Source organism: Tachysurus fulvidraco, chromosome 10, assembly GCF_022655615.1.
Source record: "Tachysurus fulvidraco isolate hzauxx_2018 chromosome 10, HZAU_PFXX_2.0, whole genome shotgun sequence".
Classification (NCBI taxonomy): Eukaryota; Metazoa; Chordata; class Actinopteri; order Siluriformes; family Bagridae; genus Tachysurus; species Tachysurus fulvidraco.
This window is the reverse complement of record NC_062527.1, coordinates 10,784,216-10,804,009: the sequence shown is the minus strand read 5'-3', so window position 1 is coordinate 10,804,009 and position 19,794 is coordinate 10,784,216. Positions and strand designations below refer to the sequence as shown.

The following is a 19,794-nucleotide window of genomic DNA, read 5'->3' as shown; positions in this document are numbered from 1 at the left end:
GTCTTGCTCAAGGATCCAATATAGGCAGTTTTAGTGCAGGAAATTGAACAAATGTCTGTTCTGTAATGCCACTATAAGCTGCATTACAGTCATGATTGATTATCACTTATGATTTTATTCAGTGATTGAAAACACTTCTATCGTAGAGATGGAAGATCAGAACTACTTATCAGAAGGTCGTGAGTTCGAATCCCTTAAGGCCCTTAACCATCAACTGCTCAGTCGTATAAATTGAAATAAAAATGTGAGTCACTCTGGATAAGTGTGTCTGCTAAATGAAATGTAAATGAATTAACTCATTTTAAAGATTGCATTCCTTTTATGTTTGAATACCTTGCAGATGCAAAAAAAAAAAACATTTCACTGCATGTCATACTCTGTATGTGACAAATAAAATTTGATTTGATTTGATTGCATGTTAAAGCTTTGACTTGAGGAGCAGAAGGTCATGAGTTCTACTTTCAGCACATCTATATTGTGTACTGGGTTCTTAAAAAGACATATATTGCGGTTGTAACGGATTGTATGTTATTTTATACCACGTAAGACATTACTTCATTTGTTTATAGTACATTTTTAGTGTCTTGCAACCTTGTTGAAAGTAAATTACTTAATAATGTACATGCAAATTTACAGTGTAGCTAGAAATTATACACCAAGACAGGGTGCATTTAAAGAAAGTCATTACTGTATTGTTGTGTGACTCGATGAGACTGGCCGATTTGAACAAACACAAAGTCTATATCTATCATTGCCATGTATTTTCCCCTTGGCTTGTGAACCTGTCATCTATCATGTGCATTCTGAGATCACATTTTTTTGTAAACAAATATAGAATTTATATAGATGTAGACTGATACTGGCTCAGTGTCAGAAAAATCTGTTCTGTTTCACACGGATTTGCACGGCATATACATATAGGGAAAACTATTACAGTTTTAATGCTGAGCTTACTAAATAGCCATTAATAATACATTGAAATACTTTCTACATGTAGGTTCTGTAATAATTCCAATTCCAATTTCCAAATCTGCATTGTATCTGTTGGAAGTCGATCTAATTACAGCACCACTTTATATCTTTATATAGATATTAACATATTAACATTTCTGAATAGAATTTTGCCGTTTATTCCACATTTTTGAGTGTGTACTTTACACACCGAAGACTCGGCTAGAAAAAAATATATTTTATTATTATTATTTTTTTTAATCACTTAATACACCTTATTGTACAATATGATAAGATTTTTTTTGACCACGTTAATTTTGTTTATTTAATAAAAAGAATAGAAATGATGGACGTGTCGTTTGAGGCACAATCCACAAATTTGATTTGTGGATTACTTTAATGCAATTTCTTTCATATAATCCCAAAATAATTACATATTTGCCAAAATATACCTGATTTTGTAGTTATAAATTAATACAAATTAATTAAAATTGATAAAAGATAACAGGAGGAGGAACCCATATGTGAAGGATGAGGAATATGGTTTGGTACTAAAGAACATTTGAAGTGACACATGAAGTACCGTCAATGGAATAAAAACTGAACTTTGTCATTGCTGTTATTTAATCTTTGGTGTATATGTTTGTGCGTTAGCGTATGAAGGTGTAAAGCGTGTGAAGCGTGTGTTGATGTCGAGCCGCGCGTCTTCCACGTGTCTGCGCTGTGGTTCTCCCCTGTGCAAACATGGCGGACCAGGAGATGGTGGAGCAGGAAGCTCGTGTGGGGATCCTTCAAAACGGAGACGCACATGAGCCGAAAAACGAAATAAATCATGCCGACGACGCGTCGAAAAAGAAAAAGAAGAAGAAGAAAAAGAGTAAAGCGGCTGTCGAGGGTAAATAAACAACAATCATAACACAAATCGTGTTCATGCTCGCTAACTAACTATCTAGTGTTTCCAAGTCTTGTTCAGATTCCGTGCTATTTCCAGACCCACTGCTAACTTAGCCTGAGAAACACTAGAAGCAGTTTCTAAAGAGTTCTCGCTGTCCAGAGTCGATTAAATATGATTGTAAGTGTCGTGTTTCTTTAGTTAGTTCTGTACAAAGCGGTTGACTGTTGGAACGGTTAAGTATGCTAGCTTTAAGCAGCTAATGCTAGTTTGTGAAAAACATGCTAGCAACAGTAGAACCGGTAAAAATCTGATACAGGCCGCACTACTGGGACAACGTGTTCACAGACAAACACAACACTGTTAGGATTATAAATGTGTAATGACACACACTCAGCACGGCTGGAACATGCAGTCCTGATCTAATCACACTCATTTGTGTTCAAAGTGTTAATTCACAGCTTTTCTCATAAATCAGAACTACTCTTCACCTGGAGTTTGTGAAGGACTAATTACATCAGATTCCTGCTTTAAAAAAGGTCCATATTAACAGCTGACTGAATGGCAACAAGAGTTATCTTTTAATAGTTAGCTATTAGTGATTAGTTCATGGCTTATAAGTAAGATATAAGCATGAAGAGTTTTGATGTTAATGTTAAACCTTTTGGCTTGAAATAGATATAAGATTTTTTTTTCTCCAAACAAGCTATGTCATCAATTTGTTTATCATAACACAGACGATAAAGAAATGAAGACTGTCTACTTTCTGGTCTCATGTTTGGTCATGTCATCTCTGTAGCTACTAGGTTCTGGTTCATTCAGCTTTCTTCATATTAAATAATTCACATAAGCACCAAAGTCGCAACAGATCACCTGCTACAGACGTCTCGGTGAATTTCTTAAATACTGTCTCTTTTGTCTCTGTTTGTCTGCTACGGTATAGTATTATTTTTTCTAATGTACATTTAAAATATTTCACAGTTTACTGTGTCCACATCCAAACGAGTTCATAATCCCTTTGTTAGATTGCCAAAGTGGACACATTGATAATGTTGATGTGAAATGTCAGATTTTATCGCAAGTTTGCCAAAGTTGTCAGTCCATGATCAGCATAATAAAATGCACCAGTGGACTGGATCAAGTGGACATAATGATCCAACATTTCATGCCTCAGTAGAATATACACCCTAATTAATACAAGTTGTTCTATCCATTAATTAAACACATTAGTAAAAATTGTATGATAACCCAGTGATAACAGGGACTGTGGGTAAGAATTTCATTAAGAAGCTAATTTTTACATTTGTACTAAATTTGTATGCAGATGTTTTTAATCACGTGTCTGACTATGGTAAAGGAACATTGTAAATGAATTGAATAAGGTTTTATTGAATTTTTTTTTTTAATTGTACAAATTTCTAGTTTGTTATGCCTATGAGAGGTTTGTTTGCCATTTTAAGAATCAGTATCAGAATCAGGTTTATTGGCCAAGGAATTTGGTTTCAGCTGTTTGTGACTCTCAAAAGTACAGACATAAATAACACTATACTATACAAGACAAGAAAATACAGACTATACAAGACCATGCAGACGATGTGATACCACATAGATAGTATTACTATTAACTATGAATATAGAATATATGACTGATCAGTTATGCATAGTGTGAGAAGTGCATGGTAGCATGGGCGTAAATCCCGGGGGGGTACGTCGGGGACATGTTAGACTGTATTATTTGTGTCCCCCTTCAAAAATTGCTCATGAGAAATTTTATATTTATTGTCGTCCCCCCCCCCCCACTGTTAATGAAATTTATGCCCATGCATGCTAGTGCAAATAACAATATTGTTCAATAATATTTTGTACACTATACAGCAGCAGTAGTGTAGCACGGATGATGTGATGACTAACAGTTCTGATAATGCAGTACTTGAATATAATTTTGGTGAGTTGTTAATCAGGGTGATTGCCTGATTGTTCCTGTGCCTGGCAGTTTTGGTAAGCAAAGCTCTGCAGCGCCTGACAGAAGGGAGGTGCTGAAAGAGGTTGTGTCCAGGGTGTGAAGGGTCAGTAGTGCTTTTTACTGTCTGGTTTCTGGTTCTTGTATCGTATACGTCCTGGGAAGTGGGCAGGGGCACCAATTATTTGTTTCTGCTGTTTTTACTATGCGTTGCAGTTTGCCTGTCCTGTTTTGACGCTGCCCCAACCCAGATGGTGATGGATGTGCACAGGACAGATTCAATGACTGCAGTGTTGAACTGCACCAACAGCATGTGTGGCAGACCATACATCCATAATTGACATAGAAAGTACATAATCTGCTGGGCCTTTTTGATGATGGAGTTTATGTTGCACTCCCTTTTAAAGGTCTTGGAAACTTGAAGGTCTCTACAGATGATACAAGGCTGTTGGATATTGTGAGGGGGAGTAGTGTTGAGAGGTCTTTCCTAAAGTCCACTATCATCTTCACACTTTTGATGGTGTTTAGCTAGGCTGTTCTGACTGCACCATAGCACCAGTAGCTTCACCTCCTGCTGGTATGCAGACTCATCGCCATCTTGGATGAGAACGATGAGTGTAGTATCATCTGCAAATTTCAGGAGTTTTAACAGTTGGGTCACTTGAAGTGCAGTCATTGGTATAGAGGGAGAATAGCAGTTGTGAGAATACTGAATACTGGAGGTTATATCGCCCATTCTCACCTGTTGTTTCCTGCCTGTCAGGAAGCTGGTGATCAACTTCAGATGGATGGGGGGTATAGTGAGCCTTAGGAGTTTGTAGTGGAGAATTTCTGGGATTATTGTATTAATTTTTTACCAGAGGCTTTTGTCTGGAGTGAACTTCCCGATGTTAAGCAGTTTTTCCCTGGTGTAACGTATCACGGTAGGGTGACCAAACACACAAAGTAAACAAAAAAAAACTAGAAAGTACTAGAAAGAGTCATGCTGAGGCTGCCATGCAAGGCACCATCTTGGTTTGTATTTGGTGACAATATTAACAGGAGAAAAGCCTAAGCATTATCTCTTCTGTGTGAGATCTCAGAATTTTTTTCTGTTAACTCAAAAAACAAACAAACAAAAAGCGGTGCATTCAATACTTTTTACATTTGTGTGTGTTTTGAAATTAACAGGAAATGCAAACGGAGAAGAAGATGCTGACATCAATAAAGTAATAAAACAGTTGGAGCAGCAGGCTTTGGATGACCAAGAGAAAGAAGAGGATGGCGAGGATGGTCTGTTCTTTTATTTTTTTTGTTTGTGTGTCCTGAATGAGTAGTTTTGTAATGATTTCCTGAGTACTCTGCTCAACATGGCATGCTGTTGAGAAACTATTTCTTGTGGAGTTTTATTAACATTTATTTATTTTTTAAAGATGGTGACGAAACTGGGAAGAAGAAGAAAAAGAAGAAGAAGAAGAAGGGTGGCAAGTTATTTAATATATAATATTATGGGTAAATGTACCCCAATTTAACAGTGGTAATGCCCAGGAATTTATTGTTTGTGCAATTTGTCCTGTTTAGGCAAGGTTCAAACAGATCCTCCGTCTATTCCCATCTGTGAACTTTATCCAAGTGGCATTTTCCCCAAGGGGCAAGAATGTGAATACCCACTTGTACAAGATGGGTAAAGATTAATAGCTCCTCACTCATTCTAGAAGTCTCATATTGTCTAATGTTGGAAAGTCATAAGTGGCTTATGGTGGCCTGGTCCTGTGTTCCAAACAGTCGTGAGGCTGCATGGAGAATGAGCAGTGAAGAGAAGCGTGTCTTGAATCAGGCAAGCGAGGAAATATGGAACGATTTCAGACAGGCTGCAGAGGCACATCGGCAGGTCAGGAGCTATGTCATGAGCTGGATTAAGCCAGGCATAACCATGATTGACATTTGGTAAGTTCACAATTTTACTCTTACCCTAATTTTTACATTTTTTTGGAGACTTCCACAGTTTAGTACTATTCAAAACAAGTTAGTGTCCATCTGCCCTGTTTTTTTTTTTTTTTTTTTTTGGATATTATAACTCATTGCTTTGGTATTACCCATTATAGTCAAAAGCTGGAGGACTGCTCAAGGAAGCTTATTAAAGAGAATGGTCTCAATGCTGGCCTTGCTTTTCCTACCGGCTGCTCCCTCAACCACTGTGCTGCTCACTACACACCCAATGCTGGAGACCCCACAGTGCTCCAGTACGACGATGTCTGCAAGATTGACTTTGGCACGCACATTAATGGTCTGTAGGATACATATGAGAGCTGCATCGTGTACCTGCTTGTTATATTTTTGATGTCTTGTAATAATTTTCTTTTATTAAGTCTGTGGCTTTTGTCTTGCAGGTAGAATTATTGACTGTGCCTTTACTGTCACTTTTAACCCAAAGTATGATAAACTGCTGGAAGCTGTTAAAGATGCCACAAATACTGGAATTAAGGTAGATATAGATCATATATATCTTCATATAGATCATAGTTGGTGGTAATTTGGGACTAGTAGTTTGCTTTCACAAATCATGCATTTCAATTCGTATTTCAACAGTATTTATTTTATGTTTGTTTTAAAATTGTCTGTGTGTGTCAGTATGCAGGAATTGATGTCCGTCTTTGTGACATTGGAGAAGCCATTCAGGAAGTCATGGAATCTTATGAAGTGGAGTTGGATGGAAAAACATACCAAGGTAGATTTTTCCTGTGTCATGGTACAGCTGATAATGCAACTAAAACTAGGCTCTAATTCAGGTTGGTCATGTTTTGTTGTTATATATTATGTAATTTTCCATAGTAAAGCCAATTAGGAATCTCAATGGCCACTCAATTGGACAATACAGAATACATGCAGGAAAGACTGTGCCTATTGTTAAGGGTGGAGAAGCGACCAAAATGGAGGTTAGTGTCTTTTTTAAAAATGAATTTTACCTTAAAAAAATAAAATTAAATGTCTGCAAATATATCTATACCTCTATATTAGTATGTTTATTGTGATGATTGTTAGCCTTGGTGCTATAACTAGTTTTTGCATGTTGCTCTCAGGTAGCCCTGCAATAATATATGCAAATATATTGCATAGTGTGCGTGTGTGTGTGTGTGTTAGATATTTATATATGAGCATGCATGTATAAACATAGATAATCTATAAACATTATCTGTTAAACCTGTTAATCAGCTACTGGCAGCTTGTTAGAAGTGAGGTGTGGTTAAAACCCATTCTTAACCCTCCTTTTTTCTGTTTGACACAACTTTTTTTGTTATTTGCAATTTACACAGTAAAAGTTAGTAAAATGTTGAGAAATGTAATCTTTTAATCATGGATTATGTGCCTTTTGTGTGCAAGTCTCACCGCCCATCTGTTTTACAGGAAGGGGAGGTATATGCTATCGAGACTTTTGGAAGCACTGGAAAAGGCATGGTACATGATGACATGGAGTGTTCACATTACATGAAAAACTTTGAAGTTGGACGTTTGCCAGTCAGGCAAGTCTTCAAAACCTTTACAAATTACATGCAAGTTTAAAGATTACTAACCAAGAAAGAAATACAGCATAAGAAGTGTTTTCATCAGAAATAGCAATGTAGTCACAATGTTATACTTCATAACACAAAACCTTGTTACAGCTAAATCATATACAATTTTACAGTTTTTGTGAGACTTAGCAGTAAACAATGTAAAAAAACGATTTGTCACTTCAAAATACGCATTGTAAAAAAACATTGATGCCTTTGAGTCCAACTGTCTGTGCATTTGCACACCAGGCAATGCGCCTATGGGTGTAACCGCATTGGGCAGCAACCTGGGAAAATAATAATTCGACCAATCATAGCGCCAGTTTAAAACTCTTCAACGCTACAAGCGGAGAGCCGTCAAAACAAATGTGGTTTTTGTATCTTCAATTCTTCTTACAGTGACTGTTTTTTTACAAGTTAGGACTTAACGTTTCAAAGGTAAATGGCCAGAATTGTGAATTTCATCCATTTTAATAAGCCTGCCGAACCACAGGCATCGTTAGACTCCTTTACTGGGGCATGTGCCCAAGTGTTGTGCATCAAGTTTAAGTTTTACGCACAGATCAAGTTTTACTTTATTTGCCAATATTTATATAGGAAACGTAAGTCATGCCTGTAAACGCATTGCCGTCGTACTTTAACGGAAAAGTCAAACTGGCGCGAGCACGCAGAAATCGATATCCACGAGTGTCTGTGTCCCTTTTATAGCACGCAGTCATGCTATAACATGACGAAAGTAATGTAATTTTTTTAAATATCAATCGTATTCTGACTCTATTGTTACTGGCTCCTGTAGATCACATCTGATGTACATCCGATTTTTTTGTGAAAAGCAGGGAAATAGAAGCAGAAAGTAGAAATGATGAGGGAGGTATTATTATATGATCAGCCAGTCAAAACCACAGTGAAGTCTAGAGTCTTGCATTATTCCTGAGAAAATTAACACATGTATGTGTTGTCAGATATGAAGTTACTGTTTAGTTCATTAGATCTAATTTATGGCAATACATAGAGTTGTTAAAAAAGTATGCAGATATTATACACAAACGATCATGCACATAACGTTATACTCTTTATTTTAGTAGCAGCCAAGTATTGTTATTGTACATTTTGTACTTTAGTACTGTAAAATGCAAATCTTCTTACATGCCATTTGTGCCTTAAAACATATTAATAATGTACAAAGTGTTTTCATGCAAATGCGCGTGGAAACCTGTTATGAAAAACATGAGGATGATGATGTGTGTGTGTGTGTTGTGTGTGCCTTGCAGTTAGTAATACACATGATGTTAGATGAGGATACTGACAGAGAGGGAGAGGGAAGCAAATCTTAAAAGAAGCGAGTATACAGTATGCCCCTCAGAAGTTCTTGACTGGTGTTGTGCCTCAAGTTTGTTTTACGCACAGATCAAATTTTACGTTATTTGCCAGTATTTATATAGGAAAAATATAGTAAAAATTTGTGATGAATGAGCTTGTGAACTTAATCAACACTGACCAGCAAATGTGCCTGACCTTGCGCCGTGTCGATGCAGTAAGTTGCTACTCAAAAGATTTTTTCCAAGGTTGGCAGGTCTGAGTTTGTCTTTGATTTTTCATTGAAGAAACTTTGGCCTCCCTCAACTGTGACCAAAATAATGCAGTTATTGCTGAATGAATGGATGATCTTTTAACCATGTCTGCATTTCTTGTTTTCTTGCCATCTATACAAAACTCTTTATTTTATTATTTTTATTTTGAGTATAAAAAATATATAACTGTATATAAACCAGTCACATTTTAATTCCAAAGAAGTACTTAAAATGTGACTGGTTTATATACAGTTTTATAACTGTGCTCATGTGGACAAAACGGAGGACAGGGCCTTAGTAATTTCTGAAACATTTGTGTTCTATCAATTATAACGTGGTCTCATTTTCTTCACCCTCACAGGCTTCCAAGGGCTAAGCATTTGCTAAATGTTATCAATGAGAAATTTGGTACATTGGCATTCTGTCGTCGCTGGCTTGACCGTCTGGGCGAAACCAAATACCTGATGGCACTAAGGAACCTGTGTGATCTGGGCATCGTTGACCCATACCCGCCTCTGTGCGACACTAAAGGCTGTTACACGGCTCAGTTTGAACACACCATCCTACTGAAGCCAACCTGCAAGGAGGTGGTCAGCAGAGGAGACGATTACTAAAGCTAGTGCTCACCAATTTCTCAAAATTTCACTGGCAAAAATGGTTATGTGTTGTTCAAGTTGCTAAAACGGTTAAATGCATAGTGGGTCTGTGCCAGAGATTACAGAATCTGGAAACATTGTATGGAAATTGTTCTCTTTGGTGCTGGTATTCTGAAGGCCATTTGCATTTACCATGCAACAGTCCAGTGCTCTCTTTCTACACATACTGAGCAGCCTCAAGATTAGGAAATGTAAAATTTTGAAAAATTGGTGGACTTCTCTTAATGTATAACATGCTTGTTAGCCCAGGGAATACTAAGGTTGACTGTATTATTAAACAACAATGCAAAAAAAGTATATAGAAAGTGTGTGGAGAACATGTTCACTGATTATATGTGTAATGTTCCTTCAGCAGCTTTTATTTGTAGCCATATTTGATTACATTCTTTATTAGAACCACGCACAGACTAATAAGACTCAGCAGAAATTGGATTGCTGAAGTTGTTTAATCACAGTGTACATACAGCTTATACATGCATTCATGCTTTTTTGCATTTAGGGAAAGAAATAATATTCCTTGCTTCACTTGGACTAGAACAAATGATGATGGGTGTGTATAATAGCCTGGAATGTTTTGGCTAAGCTTTTTCAGACTGAAAACAGTCATCTCTCTGGGTAAAGCACAATGCTGTTATATTTTGAATTATAAATAAAATTTGTAAGAAATTACAGTCACTTTCTCAGCTTTTCTAAGCAAATTGAAATGTTGAAACAGTGATTTTTAATTCAAGCAATGCAATACAATAAAAAAAATCATCACCCAAACAGTGTTTACTAACATTGACAACAGAATTCTCGTACATGGACTTCATACTTAATTTTATGTGTATTGTCATTTGTATGTTTTTTGATTTTACAAGATGCTGAAAGTTTTGAGCAACTCATTTGTCTGTTGTTGACTGATTTGGCCTGTATAATGGTAGGGTTATAATCCTCTCCTTATGGTGATCCATATTCATCTACGGTTGAAGGTATGCTATATTACAAATAGTATTTGGTCTTCCCTAGACTGTTGCAACATTTTTGGAGGCACACAGGCTGACCCATTACTGACTCAAAGTGTGCCAAACCTGTACCTGCATGATGGTGCCCTTATACACCAAACAAGGGCCATGAAAAAATGGGTTGCCAAAACTAGAGTGAAAGAAATCGAGTGGCCTGCACAGAGCAATGACCTCAACACTACTGAACACCTCTGAGATGAACAGGAGCACCAAATCCCCACATCCATGCTCCAAAATCTAGTGGAAAGCCTAAAGGTGGGGGAGACTAAATCTGGAATCCGATGTTCACATGATCGTCAAGTGGACATGACTGTCAGCTGTCCACATACTTTTACCATGTAGTGCATGTAAGAATCCTGAACCTGACATCACTGACTTTAACATAGTTGTGTATTGGTAAACACTTTACTAACAAATATGGGTCTGTGGTCAGAAACGGACACTGATCAACACTAGAATACTAAATTAAGACAAAATTGTCCTTGGAAAAGTTCAGTGGTGTATGGCCTATTAACCAAATGATGATAATATGGTCTGATGCAGTTCCTTACCATTGATGGAGGTAGAGGATGGCTAAAATTATGTATAGAAACAGTCATCTGCAGTGAATGATTGTATAGGTACAAAGAGCACCTGATAAAACAGCAAATGGATGTAGCTATAAGGCTTTTTGACAAATATGTGTTGCAAACAGTCTTAAGTCCAGTGAAACAAAAATAATTTCCATTTAATACATGTTTGGTAATATTATCTACTTTATAGATTTTTCAACTAATTTTTAAGTTATTTTTCCTGCAACTTTTTCTCTTGTTCTTGGCTTTAAGATTTTTGGATGTATGAATAAATTTGTTGTTCCAATTCTGCCACAACTCTCAATGCTTGTGATCAGAAAAAACACAACAAAACATTTAGTTCAGTGTTACACTCAGTTCGATATCTAGGAGATTATGACATAACTTTAATTCTGAGATACTCTGTGAACCACAAAATATGCTGTGGGTGTCCGAGATAGTGAAATAAATGATTAAATCTGTCAAGGAATGCCAAATGAAAAAAAAAAGCATCATAATATTTATAGTCTATATTTTTCTTACTCCGTCTATTTATACATAATTAAATATTAACTAGTACTATAAAGTAGTTACTGAGGCTGTGATTCACTAGGTGGTGTTGCAGTGCCCTTAACGCAAGTGCCCTTGCACTTGCTACACACTTTTTTATCCACACCTGGGTTGAATCGGTGGTATATATATATATATATATATATATATATATATATATATATATATATATATATATATATATATATATATAGCATCAAACATTTACCATGCATAATTAAGAACTAATCATTTTTAGTGAAAATTATACAATTTCTGGTATCATTATATTGTTATACATTATATTGGCATATATTATTAAAAGGCAGAACAGCTGCAATCTCTAAACCTTATTGCTAATATCAATGTAAATCATTGAAAATAGAAAATAGTAACTTACATCTAGTAAAGTTACGAAACCGTCCAGCGCACTGAACATTCAGTCAGTTGGTCAAATTCGTCTCCATGGAGTTGCAAGATGGATAACAAGGCTGAATTTTCCCTTTTCAAACTGTCAAGGCAACTATGAGATGAGGATTTTAAAATAACACCATTTGAGCAACTATTTGATAAAATACAGACTCTGGATTCTCTGAAAGTGTTACAGTCTTCATGTCTATTTGGATAGATATAAGAAAGACCCACTTCTTAATTGGACAGGGCCCTTAATTTTTAAATGCATTTGCTGAAAAAATAATAATAAAAAAAATAATATATATATATATATATATATATATATATATATATATATATATATATATATATATATATATATATATATATATATATTGCATTCAATAAGTTTATCTCAGTTTATCTTAGTCACATAGCATTCCACTTTTCAAGAATGTATATTTTAAAGTGGTCTTTTTGTAGATTGTTGTTTTTTTTTTAGACAAAATCAGAACCTTGTAGAACAGTTCAGAAGCTTTCAGTAACACTAGTAACCTGGGGGTGCACCCTGTTGCGATTGCATTGAAAGAGCAAGGCTCGTTGCATTCCCCGGTAGCGCTTAGCCAGCAAAACATACAGAACTGGATTAACACATGGGTGCAGGTACTGTAACACTGTACAGGTAAAATAGAACATCTCCCAATCTTGTCCATGTTTATAGAGACCCAAATACACACACAGCTCAAGGACATATCCAGGCAGCCAGCACACAGAGAATGTCCCAGCTGCCAGGAACACCATGAGTGAAGCTCGCCGTGTGTTCCGAGCACTGGCCATAGACATCACTGGGCTCTTGTGGAGAAACAGAGCCAAGCGTACATAATTTCCAGCAATAACCAGCATCGGTATGAAGTAATACAAAACAAACTGGCTTAATATGACTTGGTAGTGGTGCTCTTTGATGGTAGGCAGGCAGAAAGTGAAGTTGGTGAGCCCTGGGCCAAGGCGCTCTTTAGTGGCAAAAATACGCAATGGCAAGCTGATAAAGAAGCTTAGAGCCCAGGCCAGGATGAGCATTAGCGCAAGGAGGTCAGTAGAGGGTGGGTGGTAGGGGTTAGTGATGATCATGGCTCGAGCTACTGAGACAGCACATAGTGAGTAAGTGCTGGCAGCCAGAGAGAAAGCCAGCAGGAACTGGTAAATCTTACACGATGTGTCGCTTAAAGGCCAGGAGAAACTGACAGCTGAGTGTAGAGTGAATGGAATGAGAAGCAGCGTGAGGAAGTCAGCCAAAGCCATGCTGAGGATCAGCAAGTCCAGACGATTCTTGCGTAGAGTGTTGTGTTTAGCGAAGAGGGTGAACACTAGCAAGTTAGCCCCGAAGCCCACACCCAGGATCACACCACAGGTACAGGCGAAAATCACACCATAGCGATTACTGTAAACCTGCAAGTCAACAGCTTAAGCTTTAAGTATTACTGTAATATATATATATATATATATATATATATATATATATATATATATATATATATATATATATATATATATATATCAATGATGGGATTACACAAACTCTTTTACATTACCATTCATTATCAAGTTACTCACCATAGTTATTCTTCTTAAGAGAAGGCTTACAAAATGTCCTTTCCCAATGAAGAACAAAATCCAAAAAGTACAATTACAATAAATTAAATGTGCTGTTGTGCAGTGAAACTGGAGTCATCATTTCAAATCTCAGTTGGAAGAGATGTGACTGCCCATCAGGATGTTCAGGCAATTAGTCACAATCGGTCAAGGAATATTTAAAGGGGAAGAGACAGATTTGTGCTACAAGGGCAATATTACAAATACAGGGCCAAGAGTGTGTATGCTTTAATGCTTTCAATGGATAAGCATAATTTGAAATTTCAAATTTATACATCAAATTAACAAATATACAATAAGCGCTTACTGTTGATACATTTACATGTTTTTTTGTTCAAATGTTCTGACATACTTGAAAAATGTAATTAAAATGGTATAGAATCCTGGGCTTCCTGACTGGAAGACCTCAGACAGTCTATCGGGAACAGCATTTCCAGCACCACCACACTGAGCACTTGGACCCCTTAGGGCTGTGTGCTCAGTCCACTGCTATTCACTCTGCTGACTCACGACTGTGTAGCGCGATGCACAGCTCAAACCATATCGTCAAGCTCACCGATGACACAGTTGTGGTGGATCTCATCAGCAAGAACAACGAGTCAGCATACAGAGAGGAGATGCAACAGCTGACTGCCTGGTGTATAAAAATAAAGAAATGGTTGTTGACTTCAGGAGAGCACAAGCATCCACTCGCCACTGAACATTTTGAACAGATTGTTAAGAGCACTAAATTCCTTGGTGTTCATATGGCAGAGAACCTTACCACCTCCATCAGTAAGAAAGCCCTGCAGTGCCTCTACTTTCTACAAAGTCTGAGGAAAGCCCCTCTCCCTCCCCCCATCCTGACCATGTTCTACAGCGGGACCACTGAGAACATCCTGAGCAGCTGCATCACTGTCTAGTATGGGAACTGCACAATTTTGGATCTCAAGTCCCTTGAGCGGATAGTGAGGACAGCTGAGAAGATCATCGGAATCTCTCTTTTCTCCATCATGGACATTTATAACACATGCTGCATCTGCAAAACAAACAGCATTGTGGATGACCCTACACCCCTCACACACACTCTTCACTCTCCTGCCATCTGGAAAAAGGTACCATAGCATTCAGGCCCTAACAACCAGACTGTGCAATAGTCTCTTCAATCAAGCCATGTTGCACTTTATGTGGCTAGGACTTATGTCCTTAGCTAAGTGTTGTTTTATGTTTTGTTCTATGTAGCTTTATGTCATTTTTGTAGCACAATGGTCCTGGACAAACATTGTTTCATTTCACAATGTGTACTGAGTCAGCTATATATGGTTGAAATGACAGTAAAAGCTTCTTGACTGGACTTGATGTGAAAATATATTGTTTGTTTTTCATCATGGGTTATATTCAAGCAATTCATTCTGTCTCTTGCATCATATAATCAGTTCTTTCTCCTGCATCATATAATCAATTCTTCTGCTAGGATGAATTGATTTGGATGAAGCAATATCCTTTTCATTGACTGACTGTTATCACTCTCTGCTCTTTATTACAACTTCTTCCAAAACACTCAGGATGTTGACTTAAGGATACATTATCCATTAACATGTATTTGAGTGCATGACTGTTAGAACTTTATTTACACATTAACAGCATTATGCTGTTGGAGGCAACGTCTGAAATGGAAAAGGACTAAATTTGCAACTAAACTAAAGAAAATATAAAGGGTTGTAGATATTAAATCACTGACATTATGTGGACTCTCTTTGCCATGATCACGTTTGTTATGGAAACATGACATTTCTCTTAATTTCTTATCATGCTCATGAGATTTATTGATGATGCTGAAAATGGAAAGCATAGCAGGAGCTATTTTTTAACAGAATAGGAGAACATTCATCAGAAGAATACTGACATACAGGTGTCTATCGCAGATTTCTAAAGTGCATTGTTTGAAACTTTTAGAAAAGAGCAGCATTGTGATACCTTTACAGAATAAATATACATTTCTGGTCAAATAAATAAAAAGTATGGGTGATTAGTGTAGTACATGAAAAAAATGCATATGACTTTTTATTATATCAAGCATGGACTGATGCCACAGTGGCACAAGTATTTATGCTGCCTCATAGCTCCAGAGATTCTAATTTGATCCTGAGTTCAGGTTACTGTCTGTGAAGTGTTCTCTCTGTGTCTGTGTTGGTTTTTGCCAAAAACATGCCCAAAGGCAGACTGGTTAGTGTTAATTGCTCCTGTATGTAAATAAGTGTGCATAGTGTCCAGTAATTGGCATCCCATTCCCTAGATAGGCTCCAGATCCACTGGGACCCTGACCAGAATGAAGCAGTTACTGAAGTAGAATGAATGAATAAATGAAATACAGACTTATTACTGTATAATTAGATTCATCTTTCCTCTAAAAAACTTTCAGGATTTCTGTAAAGATTAAATAATATATTGATGTAATTGTGAGTCAAACAGTGCATGGGACAAAGAATTCTACCTATAAGGGACTGTTTTATGATGATGATAGAAACTAATCTATAGTAAAGAGGTTTTGAGGCCATGGTCCAAAATGTTTGATGGTGTCATGGCCTCTTGTTTCACAGTCGTCTCCTCACTTACTGTCAGTTTTCCCTACTTAGTGAGCTCTTAATGCTACTTGGGCTTGTATTGAGCATGGCCATCCTCTTCGTTTATTGCTCTCACTCCACTTCCCCAAACATACTCTTTTCTTTCTCCTAGTGCCAGCTGGCTGCTCTTTGTTGGTCTCCTGTGGCAGGGAGTTGATTGTGCCTGTGCTCTCTAACTGAAAGTCCAAAAGAAAGTCTTTGGTGCTGCTGGCAGTTTTGGGAGCTTGGGCACCCCAGGTTACATGCTGGAGGTTGGCTCCACTGCTGGATGGGGTGTCCCACACATTGGCAGTATGTACTTGTTTAAAAAGCTCCTGCAGCCAGAGTTGTCGCTTCCTGTCTTGCAGATAACTTCCTCGGTCATGCATAAGTTGGGCTTGACTCACTGACCGTTTCCTGGAATTTTAAAAACAAACCCACTTATTATAGACATTTGCTTGAGCTATCTCTTTCCGAACAGTGTATCAGTTTATAAGATTATTCTCAGACTTGTCTGATTGTACTTGGATTCTCTGCTGTATTCCTGAGGTACCACTGCCTTGACTATCAAAATTCATAACTGCCAACATATTATGCTTAATACTTACTTATTAAATGGTTTATATAATATAGATTTTTTTTGGTTTTATTAGGACTTCTTCTAAATGGTTCACTTTCTTATAGTGAATCTCACTGGGTTCCTGTAGAGAAAAAAAAATCATAGAACCATGAAAGATAGAATATAGTAACATTAAAGCACACAAACAAAAAATGTGCTCTGTCACTTTTCCCATGTAAGAACAGATTCTTCAGTCCTATTCAGCCACATGTAGGCTAGTAATTCTATGCTGCAAATATGCCAAGGTTTCCAACCAGACCATTCCATCAGAGAGAAGATTAAAAGCTCACGGAAGCAGAGAAATAGTTTTAAACTGTGCAGAGCAGTTGGCCTTCTAAAGAACCCATGATATTAGTAATTAATTTCGAATGAATGTTCCCCTTGGAATCAGAATTTAAAGTGTAAATATTGTGTTAGGTGTGGTCAGTACTCTTAACAATCAGTTTATTTTTAATCAACAGAGTGTTTACAGGATATCAACACATACATTCTGTTGCTGAGAGCGTGTATGGGTTGCCCTTGGACAGGTAGAGGGATGCTTAATAAGAGCACAGCAAAACTCCATTGCCTTAGCATCATGCTCGTCCACAAAACTCTGCAGACCCTCATCTGGAAAAGAGTTAGACTAGAGCTAAATATGTTTCAAACATAAAAAGTTCAGTTACTGATTTAAGATTATGTTCTAAACATGGATATATCATTTCAAGATGGAGCAGTTCAATAATAGTAGTTTTCTTCAAAAGTATTTGTGATATCTTTGTCATACAGCACAGTGTTTCTATATAGTGTTTTCTATATAATAAGGATGTGATATAATCTGCTAATCAGCAAAAATGTACATTTCTGGTACTGTATATATATTTTTCTATTCAAGATTAAATTATTAATGATTAAATGGTAAAATGCATAATAAATGTCCTTTCACACATAAACACAGAAATGAATTAGTTACAATTAACTAAACTGACCTGTAATATCTAATATTAATATAGTAATATTATATAGTATTATAGTAATGTAAATTAATATATTAATTTACATTACTATACTGGAGAAGTAAGTAAGAAATGTAATAGTGATTTTCATGGTTTTAATTTTAATTGATTAAGCAGCATAAAAAACCTTTTCATGGAAAACATACTTACATGTACTCCAGAAGAGCAGTTCATTGTGTACTGCATCTCATGGCCATTTTGCTGTACCCCATACATGTAGCCACGTTCCAACTAAACCATGTCTGGATCACATTAGCTCTTGGCTGAACAACGGTATATCCAAATGCAGAACGTCCAGCAATCAGTAAGCCAATATCAGCTGAAGTATTTTTGCCTCCAGATGCGTGGTGTAGAACCTGCTGGCTGCTCACACTGCTGAAAGGGATTTATGGCACTCACTCTAGGCTGTGGGCGTCTCTGATGCTCTCCAATGGTCCACCAAACAAGTCTAACAGAATGAGCAGGGAAAATGAGAGAGAGTGCTCTGTACTCCAATTTAACTCTGTGTGTGTATGTGTGTGTGTGCCTGCCAAAATGTATACCAGACTGACACCACACACACTCTGAGAAACTCACAGGCACACACCTTCAGTGGAAAGAGGTTGGCTCGCAGTCTCCCAGAGAGGGGGATAGGGGAACACTAAATAAAGGACAGAAGAGGCCATAGTAGTTTAAACCTGTTCCATTAATGTTTTAGCATTTCCACTCACATTTTAAGTGTTTATTTGATCTTTGGTCAATTGAATTAATTACATCCATGATAAAGGTCAGTACAATTTGAGTTCAGGAAATTGAACTGTACTCATGTCATAAATATGTTGAAGCAAAACAGAAGTGGACTTTTAGTGCCAGCGCTGGTAGAAAGGTGCACTCACTGAGCAGAGAGAACAGAGACCCTCCCTTCCCAATAGATGTGCAGAACTGGGTGAAATAAGCAAACAGTGTTGGCTGACCACTGTCCCAAGAGATCCTAACCATAACCTCAGTGAAACCCTGCCTGTGGGTAGGTCGCCTGCCCTACTAAGCAAACCTCCTAGCCATTTAATGGTTAAGGTGGTTTTTGAAAAACACACAATTCAGTAACACTTCATTTACTTGTTTATATAATGTGTTAATGTGCATTAAGTTGTTAATCAATATTAACAAACTCTACCTGTAGACATAGTTTACTTTATTTCTGTGTCAAATTTCTGTTCCTTGATGTTAGCATCTCTCATGAACAGTGTCTCTTAACTTTCTTTCTTTCTTTCTTTCTTTCTTTCTTTCTTTCTTTCTTTCTTAACGTTTATCATAACGAGAACAAATAATTATCACCATTGGCTACAAAAGGTAATAACGATGACAATAACAATGATAGATAGATAGATAGATAGATAGATAGATAGATAGATAGATAGATAGATAGATAGATAGATAGATAGATAGATTGATTGATTGATCGATCGATTGATTGATCGATTGATCGATTGATTGATTATTTAAGCCTCTTTGGATGAGAGCATCTGCTAAATGCCATAAATGTAAGTGTGTCTTAATTGGTGTAGGAATTGGTGTTCTGTTCAGTTTCAATATATCAGGAAACAGCCCATATATGAAACAATAAATTGAAAGTGGCTATTACTGGTGAAAATATTTTTCTTAAGTGGTGTGTGTCAATTTTGTCTATTCTATTCAAGAATAATGTCTAACAAGTGTCAAATATTATTTCCACATCCGAATCCAATGTCTTGTTAAGAATGTTCTTGTGCTGTTTGGCCAATTGTACCTTGTTCTGTTCTATAAACACACACAAATAAGTGACATAAAGTTTTGCTCTTGGCTTTGTAAAATGAAAAGAGCAGTTTGGCTTCTGTAAATCCATGGAGCTCCAAGTATAACCACAGGTAATTGA

General features: G+C 36.9%; 3 protein-coding genes across 3 annotated transcripts; 1 reads left to right on the top strand and 2 right to left on the bottom strand.

The window, feature by feature from the left end:
* The first annotated feature begins 1,601 nt into the window (after positions 1-1,601).
* On the top strand, positions 1,602-10,231 carry metap2b (methionyl aminopeptidase 2b). The gene is made up of 11 exons (XM_027173074.2): positions 1,602-1,846; positions 4,974-5,075; positions 5,216-5,266; positions 5,364-5,466; positions 5,568-5,729; positions 5,888-6,069; positions 6,173-6,267; positions 6,414-6,510; positions 6,615-6,718; positions 7,188-7,303; positions 9,266-10,231. Exons 1-11 carry the CDS (start codon positions 1,696-1,698, stop codon positions 9,516-9,518), a joined length of 1,416 nt encoding a protein of 471 aa, XP_027028875.1. The 5' UTR covers positions 1,602-1,695; the 3' UTR covers positions 9,519-10,231.
* Positions 10,232-12,462: 2,231 nt separating this feature from the next.
* Positions 12,463-13,902, bottom strand: LOC113660210 (galanin receptor 2a). The gene is made up of 2 exons (XM_027173533.2): positions 13,669-13,902; positions 12,463-13,503 (listed from the first exon to the last, which is right to left on the bottom strand). The coding sequence occupies exons 1-2, from the start codon at positions 13,669-13,671 to the stop codon at positions 12,586-12,588; spliced, it is 921 nt and encodes a 306-aa protein (XP_027029334.1). The 5' UTR covers positions 13,672-13,902; the 3' UTR covers positions 12,463-12,585.
* A 1,558-nt stretch (positions 13,903-15,460) lies between these two features.
* On the bottom strand, positions 15,461-18,541 carry pthlhb (parathyroid hormone-like hormone b). The gene is made up of 3 exons (XM_027173519.2): positions 18,054-18,541; positions 17,396-17,517; positions 15,461-16,706 (listed from the first exon to the last, which is right to left on the bottom strand). The coding sequence occupies exons 1-3, from the start codon at positions 18,117-18,119 to the stop codon at positions 16,319-16,321; spliced, it is 576 nt and encodes a 191-aa protein (XP_027029320.2). The 5' UTR covers positions 18,120-18,541; the 3' UTR covers positions 15,461-16,318.
* Positions 18,542-19,794: the final 1,253 nt, after the last annotated feature.

Coding starts and splice junctions, on each gene's coding strand:
- metap2b (XM_027173074.2), top strand. CDS start 1,696: ATGGCGGACCAGGAGATGGTGGAGCAGGAAGCTCGTGTGGGGATCCTT. Junction 5,730..5,887: donor ATAACCATGATTGACATTTG/GTAAGTTCACAA, acceptor TACCCATTATAG/TCAAAAGCTGGAGGACTGCT. Junction 6,268..6,413: donor CCACAAATACTGGAATTAAG/GTAGATATAGAT, acceptor TGTGTGTGTCAG/TATGCAGGAATTGATGTCCG.
- pthlhb (XM_027173519.2), bottom strand. CDS start 18,119: ATGTATGGGGTACAGCAAAATGGCCATGAGATGCAGTACACAATGAAC. Junction 17,518..18,053: donor ACTGCTCTTCTGGAGTACAT/GTAAGTATGTTT, acceptor ACTCTTTTCCAG/ATGAGGGTCTGCAGAGTTTT. Junction 16,707..17,395: donor CACGCTCTCAGCAACAGAAT/GTATGTGTTGAT, acceptor TTAAAATTCCAG/GAAACGGTCAGTGAGTCAAG.